This window comes from Rutidosis leptorrhynchoides, chromosome 1 (assembly GCF_046630445.1).
Source record: "Rutidosis leptorrhynchoides isolate AG116_Rl617_1_P2 chromosome 1, CSIRO_AGI_Rlap_v1, whole genome shotgun sequence".
Classification (NCBI taxonomy): Eukaryota; Viridiplantae; Streptophyta; class Magnoliopsida; order Asterales; family Asteraceae; genus Rutidosis; species Rutidosis leptorrhynchoides.
Window position 1 is genome coordinate 174,906,415 of NC_092333.1, and position 12,595 is coordinate 174,919,009.

A 12,595-nucleotide genomic window follows, 5' to 3' on the forward strand; every position below is an offset into this window, starting at 1 on the left:
CTGCAATATTGTATATCAATATTAAACAGTGAGTTTCATATGATCCCTTTTACTCAATACATTTTTGGGCTGAGAATACATGCGACTGTTTATAAATACTAAAAATACTAGATTTATATGCGTGAGTTTCATTTGCTCCCATTTTAATTGCTTTTGCAATATATATTTTTGGGCTGAGAATACATGCGCAGTTTTATAAACTGTTTTACTAAATGGATACAAATACTAAAACTGATTTTGTGTGAGTTTCATATGATCCCTTTTACTCAATATATTTTTGGGCTGAGAATACATGCGACTGTTTATAAATACTAAAAATACTAGATTTATATGCGTGAGTTTCATTTGCTTCCTTTTTAATTGCTTTTGCAATCTATATTTTTGGGCTGAGAATACATGCACTTTATTTTAAACGCAATGGATACAAGTACATACTAAATTCTACACCGAGTTTGAACCGAAAATCCCTTAGCTTTGGTAACTAGTAACCGCCGGTTATAAGAACTGGTGGGCGCGAGTAGTTATATATGGATCCATAGGGCTTGATATCCCCGTCCGAGCTAGAGCACTAGCCTTTTAACGGACGTATGCTATTTGAGAAGCGTACACGTTGGTTTGCGTGTATTATTAAGATGATTATACAAAGGGTACAAATTATATATACGTTAAGTTTAGTTACCAGGGTGCTCAATTTCGTAGAATATTTTGATAAACGTTTCTGGATGAAACAACTGAAATCTTGTGATCCACCTTTATATGCAGATTATACGAAACATTAAAACTATGAACTCACCAACCTATGTGTTGACACTTTTTAGCATGTTTATTCTCAGGTTTCCTAGAAGTCTTCCGCTGTTTGCTTAGATGTTAGACAAGCTATGTGCATGGAGTTTTACATGACATATTTTTCAAGGAAACGTTGCATTCACCAAATCATCACCATGTATCTTATTTTGACTGCATTGTCAACGGAAGTACTATTGTAAACTATTATTTATGGTGATTGTCTATATGTAGAAATCATCAGATGTCGAAAACCTTTGATTTAAATATTCATTTATGGTATGCCTTTTCAAAAGAATGCAATGTTTATAAAACGTATCATATAGAAGTCAAATACCTCGCAATGAAATCAATGAATGACGTGTTCGTCCATATGGATTTGGAGCGATCGTCACAACAGTTCATTGTAGTAATGATTGTTCATCTTTTTGGATTATAACATCGATAGCCTTTTTGGTTTACACCATATCCCACCATAACACATTTCTCGGCACATGGATCTAGTTTTGTACGGTCATGCTTTGGAATGTGAACGAAGACCGAACACCCAAAAACTCTAGGTTCAAGATTAAGTGAGGACGGGAGCGTAAAAGATTGAGACAAGACATCCCTAGGGGTTTTTGTGCCAAGAACTTTAGTAGGTAACCGATTTATGAGGTAGGTTGCAGTAGCAAGTGCTTCAAGCCAGAAACTTTTTGGAACCTTGGACTCAATTATTAAAGCTCTAGTCATTTCTAGGAGTATCCGATTTTTTCGTTCGGCTACACCGTTTTGTTCCGGGGTATGAGCACATGTTGTTTGATGAATAATCCCTTTTTCTTCGCAAAAAAGTTTCATTGATGTGTTAACGAATTCTCCCCCGTTATCTGACCTCAGGATTTGTATATTTTTGTGAAATTGGGTTTGAATCATTTTATAAAAGTGACAAAATTTTTCAAAAACCTCTGATTTGTTTGTTAAAAAATAGATCCATGTCATCCGAGTGCAATCATCAATAAAGCTAACGAAATATCTAAAGTTTTCCCCCCATTAATTGGAGCGGGCCCCCATACATCCGAATGAATTAAAGCAAAAGGTGCATCCTTTCTAGTATTAGAAAGTTTAAACGTACTTCTATGGCTCTTTGCCAAAATACAAGTTTCACAATTTAAATTAACATTAGAAGGAAATAAACTAGGAAATAAAAAACGTAGATAGCCAACAGATGGGTGTCCCAATCTTCGATGCCATAACCAGGCTTCCCTCGTAGGTGTTCCGTGAGAAAGTAACACGGTGCCATCTTGGGAAACCTCGTCAATAAAATATAGCCCCCCTTTTTCAGTGCCACGTCCAATCACTAGTCCCGTCCGGATATCCTGCAAGATGCAGAATGTTGGGTACATTAGGACTTTACAATTTAGTTCTTTTGTTACATGACTTACCGATAACAGCTTATGAGACAAAGCTAGAATATATAGACAATTAGGTAGTTTAATCGTAGGTGAAATTTCAATAGTACCGCCACTTTCAACTTGAATAATCTCACCATTAGCAGTTTGGATTTTACCCTTTTTAGGTTTAGTTTTAAAAATGATATCATTTTTATCAAACGTCATAGTGTCAGTGGCCCCACAATCAAGTACCCATGATTTAGTTTTAAAAACTTTTGAGGCTACATTTGCTTCGGATTGAGACACCTCATCACCTTTTATTTTAGTCAACGCGGAGTAACTATTATAGCAAGGAATAGTGGGTTCGGGTCCATGTAAATTACTAGTCTTATGGCTTCTATTAGGAACCTTTATTTTTGAGTTCACTAAACTTTTATCCTTAAGCCCATTATTTGATTTATTAATTAGTTTGGACTTAACATGCCCATTTCCTTTATTCCCTCTTGGATCCGTTTTTCTACAGTATGCTATCTTATCCGTTGGTGAACAAAGATTTTTATATGATCCTCTTATATTCCCTAGGTCATTCACGTGGTGGTTTTTACTTTTTCCTATATACCTTTTGTGAACCACTTTATCTTTTACTCTTATATTTAATAGATTATTCACGTGATGGTTTTTTATTTTTTCTGTACACCTATCGTTATCGTGAACCACTCTATCTCCTAGATATTGCTTGTGAATAAAATTTCTCTGCCCTAGATTGAGATTCGTTCTATCTATGTTGTTATCATCGAATAAAGAGGGAAAGGGTTTTGAAAACTTACCTTGTTCAGCTTTAGCAGCCACGCCTCCAAATCCGATTTCTGGTTCAGTGGTGGTTGGTGGTGGTTCAGCTACTGCCGCCGCTCCTTTTGCCGGTTTTACCCACCATTCAGGAAATCCTTTGATCTCAAAGCATTGTTCTCTAGTATGCCTCTTTTTCCCACACTTGGTGCAAACTAATTTTGATTTATCAATTTTAGGATACGATTTGTTCCGGTGAGGATAAGGATTGGCGGTTTGCCCTAGTTGTTCTGATTTGTTAGCTGCAACGAGACCCGATGCAATCCCTTGATGGCTTGACTCGTTTTTGGCTTGCCCAAGGATATGCCGGTGAGCCACCTCCTTCCTCACGGTTGCATATGCTTCTTCCGGTGTCGGTAACGGATCTAACCTTAAAAGCTCTCTCTTAATCGTATCATAATTTTGATCAAGAGCGTTAAGAAACTGAAAAAGTTTCTGTTCTGTTCTGATTTTGGTGTATATAACGATGTCAGTAGCACATTTCATTGGGTTTGGATCTCGCCTGTCGATTTCCCCCCAAATACCCTGCATCGTGATCCATAAGTCTTCCAGTGACTGATCTTTTTGTTTGATGTCATTGGCTTTTACATGTAGGTCAAAGTTTTGAAGTTTATCTTTTCCACTGCTATATGTAACCACCAGTGCATCCCAAAGGGCTTTTGCTGTGGGGTACTCGGTCAGGTTGCTGGCCAAAGTGGGTTCAATATTTTGTATGAGCCATGAGAACACGACTAAATCGTCCTGTTCCCATTGTTCATACCCTTCTTCACTTGTTTCTGGGGCAACAGTGGTTAAGTGGTTAAGGAGAGATTTTGATTTTCCTCCTAATGCAACTTTAATCATCCTTGCCCATAACGCATAATTTTGATTGTTAAGGGCAAGGTTTATTTTCAGGCTATCAGAAAGTTTTGAGTGGGATTGAAGGTTGTTTTTGAGAAGGTTGCTTAACTGAGTTGCTAAGTCTTGATTCGTTGAGTTGACCGATTGGTCATGGCTGCTGTCTTCAGTTGACATTGTAACCACCAATCAATTAACCAACACAAGGTAGATGATTGAAGCTAAAAAATGAGTGTAATGATCCAAGATCTACACCATTAGCTCTGATACCATGATTTCTAATGAAAATGATAATCTGAAAATGTTTATTGATAATTGATTCAGTTATTTCAAACTGAGAAGTGTTTTACAAATAAGAGCTTAAGTGTGTTTTATACACTTAAGAATCTAACAGCTATATTTAGTCTAGAGAATGGGACTAATTATAAAATATATGTGGAAACACTACTCTAGATGAAGTGTGCAGGGACATAAACGTTTTTTGTTGAGCATGCTTCTACTTGCAGGGACTTTCTCACTCTTCCAGGTGCTTTATCTCTTATTTTATATTATTTAACAATTTAAACTATGAAATTGCACTTCTCGGATCGGCTAACCACAAATGCCATTCAATCTTTTTCTTAATTCTCTTCGCAATCCAATCAAATGTTTTTACTTGAATCTCATTTAAAGCTACCGGCGGGTTCCAAGATTTGTTCTTGAAGACCTTTTGGTTCCGGTTTTTGCAAATGAGATATGCACACGACCACTCGACCGCTTGCCAAATTTGTTTCCCGATATCCGAAGTGAGATGATTTGAATCGCCAAGAAATGCTTCGCTAGTACTCAAATTTGCCACATTACCCAATCCCCCCCAATTATAAACTTTGACCCAAATATCATATACATGATTGCACAAGATAAACGCATGATCCAAGGACTCGATCTCGTCATTGCAAAGAGGGCATAAAACCGAATTAAGGTCTATACCTCTCTTATCAAGTTCCGATAAAATATGTAGTCTTCTCTTCCGTAGAAGCCAAATGAAAATTTCGGCTTTCTTTGGAACCAAGTTTTTTCTCAAGGATTCACAAGAGTTTGTCCCAATAGATAGCAATTTTGCATCGATAATGGATATAAGCTTTTTGGTGGAGAACAATCCACTGTACCCAAATTGCCACGCCCATGTATCAATTTTTTCACTATCAATCAGGACCAACCTAATTAAGGAATTGATCTCCTGCAGTTCGTCTCCCACTCTGCCCGAAGGGGCTCTGACCCAGCAAGCCGCGACCGTTGAAGCAGCTCCATCCCAGTTGATTTGTCCCACACCAGTGCCTGAGGATTCGGATCTAATCTAAATAATCTCGAAAATTTGTCTTTTAACACAACTCCATTGAGCCAAGAATCGCACCAAAAGAGAGTAGAAGCACTGTTCCCTATTTTCCTGAAAAATGATTCCTTAAATTGAATTTCCAAGTTGCTCAGATCATCTAATTAAATCGTATATCTAATTAAGCAAACCGTAACAGGTTTGCATCATTTATAATTTAACGGATCGTCTAAGTCGTTATTAATTTTAATTTATGTTTTCGAGAAGAAAAAAAAAACAAATTTAGTTTCAATTAAGTATCAAGGAATTTAGGAAACCATGGAAACTCACGCAATAGTCCATGCGTAACCCATTCGTCATAACGTGTACTTAACTATCACTTTAACAAATTAATTTATATTATGTTTAAAATTTATACATTCTGTGTTCTAATATATATATTAAATAGATTTTTATTTTAATTTATCTTATCTTAAGATAAATTCCGTAACTATTTATAAAATTAGCTAATCAACTATAAAACTACATTCTTAGTTACATTTTTCTCATAAAGGATGTATATATAAAATAAAAGTCAGAAACTTTTCAACTTTATTTAAAAAGATATATCTAATACTAATGAGACACTTATTTTGAAATTACTTCAAATATTTATTCAGCAAATTGTTTTATACACTTTTAATGATACTCGTAAAAATATTTTACGCCATAAATTTTATTGGTATAACAGGATACCATTCCTAAGACTACAGGGTGTCCGTAGTCCATTTCGGTGTCCATTTTTCAGTGTCGAAAATGGAACCTGAAATTGACTGACAGTGACATGGGTGGAGATGTCCACAGTGTCAATTTCAGTGTCATTTTTTATTTTTTATTTTTTAATTGAGTTTTAATATTTTATTTAAATTAATTTCATATAATAAAAACAAAATACTAAATTGAAATTCATAAAATAAACTACATTACATTTATTAAAATTCCTAAAATAAACTAGATTACATTTATTCAAAACATTCATAAAATAAACTAGATAACGTAATAAGTCGTCTCATAAAATTCATAAGTTGTCTCGAATCTCATAAATGTTCAACCAAATCAGATCGTAAGCTTTCATGCACTTCTCTATCACGTAACTCCCTTTTTCTTCTTGCACGAGCGTCGCACCTCTCGATCCAAGTTCGTTGTATATGTTGAACCGGCTCAACTACCCAATCATTCTCAGCAAGGTTGTAACCAGTGTCTTTGATGATGTTATGTATTACGATGCATGTGTACATAAGTTGTCTCATTAGATTCACCTTGTAAGCTCGTGTGGGTTGTTGAAGAATATGTCAACGACCGTGTAGAATCCCAAAAGTTCTTTCAACATCTTTGTGAGCACCCGCTTGTTTCCTTGTAAAGTAAGAACATTTTTCGTCAACGGCAATTGAAAATCCCTTAACAAATGCGGCTCATGTTGGATAAATACCGTCAGCTAAATATTACTGTAACAACCCAACCCGTTAACCAACCAAAAACGCGGAAAAAAAAATTAAAACTGAACAGAGCTGTCCAGATGGGGTGCGCGGCGCGCACCCACACCTGTGCGCGGCGCGCACAGGGCCTGGCAGCCCGCTGTCCACTTTTTCCAATTTTCGCAAAAAGATCTCTTGCTTCCCGACACTTTTAGACCAAACGCTCTTCACAACAATTTACATTAGTTAAAACTAACACGTTCCAATAATAAAATGAGTTTTACGAGACCGGGGCCACATCGGCCGTTTTACGACTTTCGTACAAAATACAAGTTTTCAACTACATGATTTTTAACACAAAATAAGGACCGATCATGGCGATTGGGGATATGCTACCCAATCCAAAAGCAAGATCTTCTAAAACAACTATGCGAGTCCACTAGTCCACACGCTTACCCGAGTCACCGTCTCCAAGCAAATCTATAAAAATGTAAACAACGAGAGGGTAAGCTAACGCTTAGTGAGTGAAAATATACTACATACATATATATGCATAAAATGGACACGCCACATAAATAAACAAATACCGCATACCGAAGCATCCATGTATAAGGCAACTACACTAAGCATACCGTACGATCACTAAGCAACAAGCTAAATATGCATCAACAAACATAAGTTCACCAACGACGATGTGAACAACGCCAAGAAGCTACACCCGGAGGGTTAGCTACATCACGACGGTAAAACAATATATATATATATATATATATATATATATATATATATATATATATATATATATATATATATATATATATATATATATATATATATATATATATATATATAACAATATATAAACGAATAAGGTTAACCCCTTAACCCATTACCGAATACCAAACACCACAATGAAGATTGACCGAACAACCCGAGCCTTAGTGAATTCGCACAACCCGATATTCACTTCTTCACCAATTCAACAACCGAGGTTGGCCGAACTACCCGAGCCTTAGTGAATTCGCACAACCCGAGATTCACTACCTCATCAACAAGATGACCGAACAACCCGAGTCATCATGAATCCGCACTACCCGAGATTCACTTCTCAACATCAAACCCATGGTCACGGGATTATAAAATCCACCACATCGGGGTTATCCACATCACAACAATATCAACCCTTCGCCTTTGGGGTTATAACATCCAAATCACAACCACATGTGATAACGTACACACAAACTTTTACCTCGCCAAAGGTAATCAACCAAAACGCACAACCGTGCCAATTGGACCTATACACAAGTCCATCAAATCCACCTATATGTGAAGTGAGCTCTATAACCGAGAACCACTTCACCCGACCCGCACCCATCCTACACATACATATGCACATAGGATATTAACACTCACATTGTCGCCTTGATGAATGCTTCCAAGTAATCCGCGGCTCGTCAATGGAAAGTACCTATTTCATTATCACAAATACAACAATACACAATTAGGGTTGACTTACAAACCAACCCAATTCGACACTTAGTGCCATTTTGACCCAAATCCACTTCCAAGCACAAAACGCGCCCAAACTAACCAATAATCACTAACACTAGTGACAATGGTCCTAATAAACCAAATGAACCCAATCTTAAGTGTTAAACACTTATCAATCTCAAAATTACCCATAAACCCTAATTTTGACTCAATTCCAAAATTAGTCGTTCAAATACATAAAACGGGTTCTAACACTTTCATAATCACTAAACCTAGTGATTAAACCCAAATTCAAGTTCTAATCATAGCCAATTTGTTCACCAACCCAAAATCCACCAACAATAACAATAAACCCGATTACTAGCATCAACAAACTCACTTCAAGAGTTTTAAATGGGTTTCTCTACAAATCAAGTTCAAACCCTAACTTTGAATATCAAACCAAACAATGAAATTCGGAGTTAGAACTTACCACAACAACCAAAACGTAGCTAGGAACGAGGTGAACAACTTTAAAACCCGAGACTTTAATCAATTCAAGCTCCTTCCTCTCCAAAAACTCCAATTCTCTCACTAGAATTCTCCCTCTCTCTCTCTAAGATACTTGAGAGTGATGAATGGATGTGAAAATGATCCAAAAGTGGATCCAAACCAGCTGATAAGGCCTGAGATCCGGCCTCAAGTGAAAAGACCAAAAAGCCCCTCATTAAACTTAAAATAGAAAAAGACAGAATTCTGTCGCTGGGCATGTGCGCGGCGCGCACCCATGTCTGGGCAGAATCTGAGCTTTGTTTAATTACGCAATGCTTCCTGCACTTTATGTAGCATAATTACACTTCCGTATAATAAATATTAGGGTCTTACAACTCTCCCCCACTTAGAATCGATCACGTCCTCGTGATCCTTGTCACTTAACCAAACGGGCCACACTCCACGGTTCTCAAACATAAGTTCCAAACCGACTTTCCTAGGCAACTCTTCCCAATGAATCGCCTTAACAACTAAAATCGTCACTCGCGAATTATCAAATCCACCAATCCGAATACTAAAACCATGCTCAATCCCTCACATCGGGAAAAGCTCAACCAATCTCGAATCGAGATATCAATCCCTTAGCGTACCCTTACCGAGTACAATGCTAAAAGCAACCAAGTCTCAACCTAAGGTCAACAACCCGAAACGATGAAGACCGAACCAAACGAAACCCTAAGGATAACACCAATCACGAAACATCCCTTGTAGTGCGCAACACGACCAATATGCAACTACAGTAACATCATAACAATGACTAAAACTGATAGCGCCCGAAACGAATATGGCAACGCTAAACCCAAGGTGTACAAAATCGACTATTGTCACACTCGTAACAACCTGTGAGCGAAACACAGCTATCGCATCACTGATCTCACAACATGGTCCTCACGACCCCACCATCGGCGTATAAAACAACCGATAGATCATACAACACAACATGGCCGAAACAACCCGAGCCGAAACACATATGGAGGATGGTCGAAACAACCCGAACCTTAGTGAATTCGCACAACCCGAAATTCACCAAACCAATCCATATATCCCACAACGAGATGACCGCACAACCCGAGTCATCGTGAATATGCGCAAACCGATATTCACTACCTCCGCCACATAGTATAACCGAGGATGGCCGTACAACCCGAGCCTTAGTGAATCCGAACTACCCGACATTCACTACCTCAAACTATGAGTCCAACCATTAGGGACAATCGTACTACCCGAATTATTGTGAATACTAACAACCCGATATTCACGTCCCACAACACAACTCAAGAATGGTACTCGCATTTCCCGATAATGTTATACCATGCCGATATAACACTACTCTCATGATGAAGTCAGCGGACCCCGAAGGTCATGCTCCACCAATCAACAATACCATGATGAAGTCAGCGGACCCCGAAGGTCATGCTTCACCGATCAACAATACCATGATGAAGTCAGCGGACCCCGAAGGTCATGCTTCACCAATCTCATACGCACTTTTGGCCTCAAATAACGAGTAGTGCAACATCGCGCTCTGCTACACTATAGTGAACCCTAACAGATACCACTAACCATCCACACAATCGAGCGAGAAACACCTATATCTAACATAGGCATAAAACAATAATTCTCTACAAGAGAATCCACCACGCATATCCCCAAACTGAGGGACTTCACCTTGCTCGCCAAACACGTCTATTATCTCTCAACGAGATTTCCACATTATCACCTCGGTGATAATTTCAAATCTAAAATCAGAAGTACAATTCACCGAAATTGTACTCTACCACAAATCGACCAAAACTAGATCCCAACACAAGTTTCGGATCTACCAAAAGCATTGTCCGAAATCTCACACTAAAACCTCCTCGTGCGGGAGTGTAACTCCCCCACTTGGAACTACGTTCCATAACCACATCTCGTACACCCGCACAATGCTACCAAAGGTAGACTTTACAAATAATTGGGTTCACACGGCCCATCACCACGTCTTGCTTCAACTTTGAGCATACCAAGGATCCTAACCTATCCTTAAACACTTCGAACAAAAAGTGTACCACAAATTACACCAACTATACACTCGCAATCATCCAATTGCTTTAGTTTGTCGAATTTCACCCGATCGCTCATGAACCTAAGGGTTTCACTTCGATACCCTAAGTACAATGTAACCGCAACACAATCGGAGTCGAACACCACGCTAGTAGGTATAAAAAGGCACCTAATGTCGCGTCACGTAGACTCCTTTACCAACATGCATCGAGATCAACACTCGATTTCAAGAGTTTCAATCCACCCGATGAACCTCATGGTTCATCAACTTCAACACGAAAGCAAACACGCACTTAACGACCGAACACCAAAACCCATTTCCATGGTTTGGTAGAAACGTTTCCCAAATACTAAGGAATGCTTGGTTGCACCAAGTCTTACGCCCTTCGCCCGACAATTAAACGTCACCATAGGGTACTTCCATTAGGAACGTCACCCATATCAATAACATGCAAAACACTACGCAACCCACAAACCCGAACGCATCGACACATAAATAAATATTCAAAGGGCATATTTATTAAAACGAAACGTACCTTAACGTCTCCTTGCGGCATTCGCCGCCGCCAACTCGGGACAATCCGGCTTGCGATTTCCCTCTTTATGACAATAGTAGCACATTCCGTCATCACTCTTCGGCATTGTGCATTCCCACAACTTGTGGCCCCTAACACCACAATTGAAACATCTAGGCCCACGAGAACTCGTCGAACCTTTCTCCGCATTACCCATACTCGCACCTGCGCCCTTAGTTTTCTTACTTGGAGCACCATACGAATCAACCCTTCTTTTACTTGAGAGCTCCCTAGCTTTCGATCGCGAATGTGATTCGAAACCCCTAGCCATGTTAAATAACTCCGCAAACGAGTTCACTTGGCCAATGCTGATTTTGCCCTGCAAATCATCATTCAAAGTCCGATAGAAATCTTCCATCAACATCCGATCATTCCCAATATACTCCGGCCAAAAACGAGCCTTCGACATAAAGGTCGTCTTTAGAGTATTCAAGTCCATCGACCCTTGTTGCAAATTTCGCAACTCATTCCGCATTTCCGACAAATCGGCTGAAGTCCGGAACTCCTTGAAGAATTCCCTCTTAAACTCGTCCCATGATAACACCATAAACAGTTCACCACCGACAAGATCAATCTTACCATCCAACCAATCCTTTGCTCTACCCCGCAACAAACTAGTAGCGAGCCTTGTCCTCTTCTCGGGAGGACATTAAATCGTGCGAAAACACCCTTCGACTTCCGAGATCCAAGTGGTGCTTACCAAGGGATCCGGTTTCCCATCGTACATCGGAGGTTTAGTCCTCATGAAGCTCTTAAGACAACGCTCCATTTCGCCGCTACTCCGAAATTCGGAATACCTCTTATCCATTCTTTCTTCCAATGCACCCATTTGCTCTGCAACGGCGGCCATAACTATAGTATTAAACTCCTCGTCATTCGTCTCGATCTCGTTTCGGTCGCCATTCTAAAGAATGCAAAACAATTAGTCCATGAACGTATAAAACCATACGCACCACACCGCCCCATCTTGCTAAACACTCGTCGTACATCACTTGTTAGACACGATTTGCACCCGTAATAAGGTTTGCAAGTCCTTATTACGCACACACGCCGTATCAACTCGTTAGTACAATGACCGCTTCGCTCGATGATATAAACAAACACAAACAAAATTCTACGCGATATAAACACACGCGAGAATTAGACCACAACACAATAATATATTAATAATATCCGCATTACTAATATAAACGTTAGTCCACCTACAAACAAGGCACTAACTATAACCCATTCCGACTCGTAATCCTACAAGTCCCGCAACAAATTAAGCACACACAAAAGTCTAAGTCTAGACACCTATCTCAAGTCACCTAAATCCCTTAGACCATGCTCTGATACCACTTGTAACAACCC

The 12,595-nt window shown here is 39.0% G+C and overlaps 2 protein-coding genes across 2 annotated transcripts; both read right to left on the reverse strand.

Annotated features, from left to right (window-relative positions):
• Positions 1-1,757: 1,757 nt before the first annotated feature.
• On the reverse strand, positions 1,758-4,013 carry LOC139891889 (uncharacterized). The gene has a single exon (XM_071874914.1). The coding sequence runs from the start codon at positions 4,011-4,013 to the stop codon at positions 1,758-1,760; it is 2,256 nt and encodes a 751-aa protein (XP_071731015.1).
• Positions 4,014-4,401: 388 nt separating this feature from the next.
• On the reverse strand, positions 4,402-5,928 carry LOC139891898 (uncharacterized). Its single transcript, XM_071874925.1, has 2 exons — positions 5,884-5,928; positions 4,402-5,172 (listed from the first exon to the last, which is right to left on the reverse strand). The coding sequence occupies exons 1-2, from the start codon at positions 5,926-5,928 to the stop codon at positions 4,402-4,404; spliced, it is 816 nt and encodes a 271-aa protein (XP_071731026.1).
• Between the last annotated feature and the right edge of the window lie 6,667 nt (positions 5,929-12,595).

Bases quoted from the DNA above. Each gene is read 5' to 3' on its own strand.
- LOC139891889 (XM_071874914.1), bottom strand. From the start codon at position 4,013: ATGTCAACTGAAGACAGCAGCCATGACCAATCGGTCAACTCAACGAAT.
- LOC139891898 (XM_071874925.1), bottom strand. From the start codon at position 5,928: ATGGACACCGAAATGGACTACGGACACCCTGTAGTCTTAGGAATG. The intron at 5,173-5,883 runs GTATCCTGTTAT...GAGATTATTTAG, and splicing joins ACCCTGTAGTCTTAGGAATG to ATTAGATCCGAATCCTCAGG.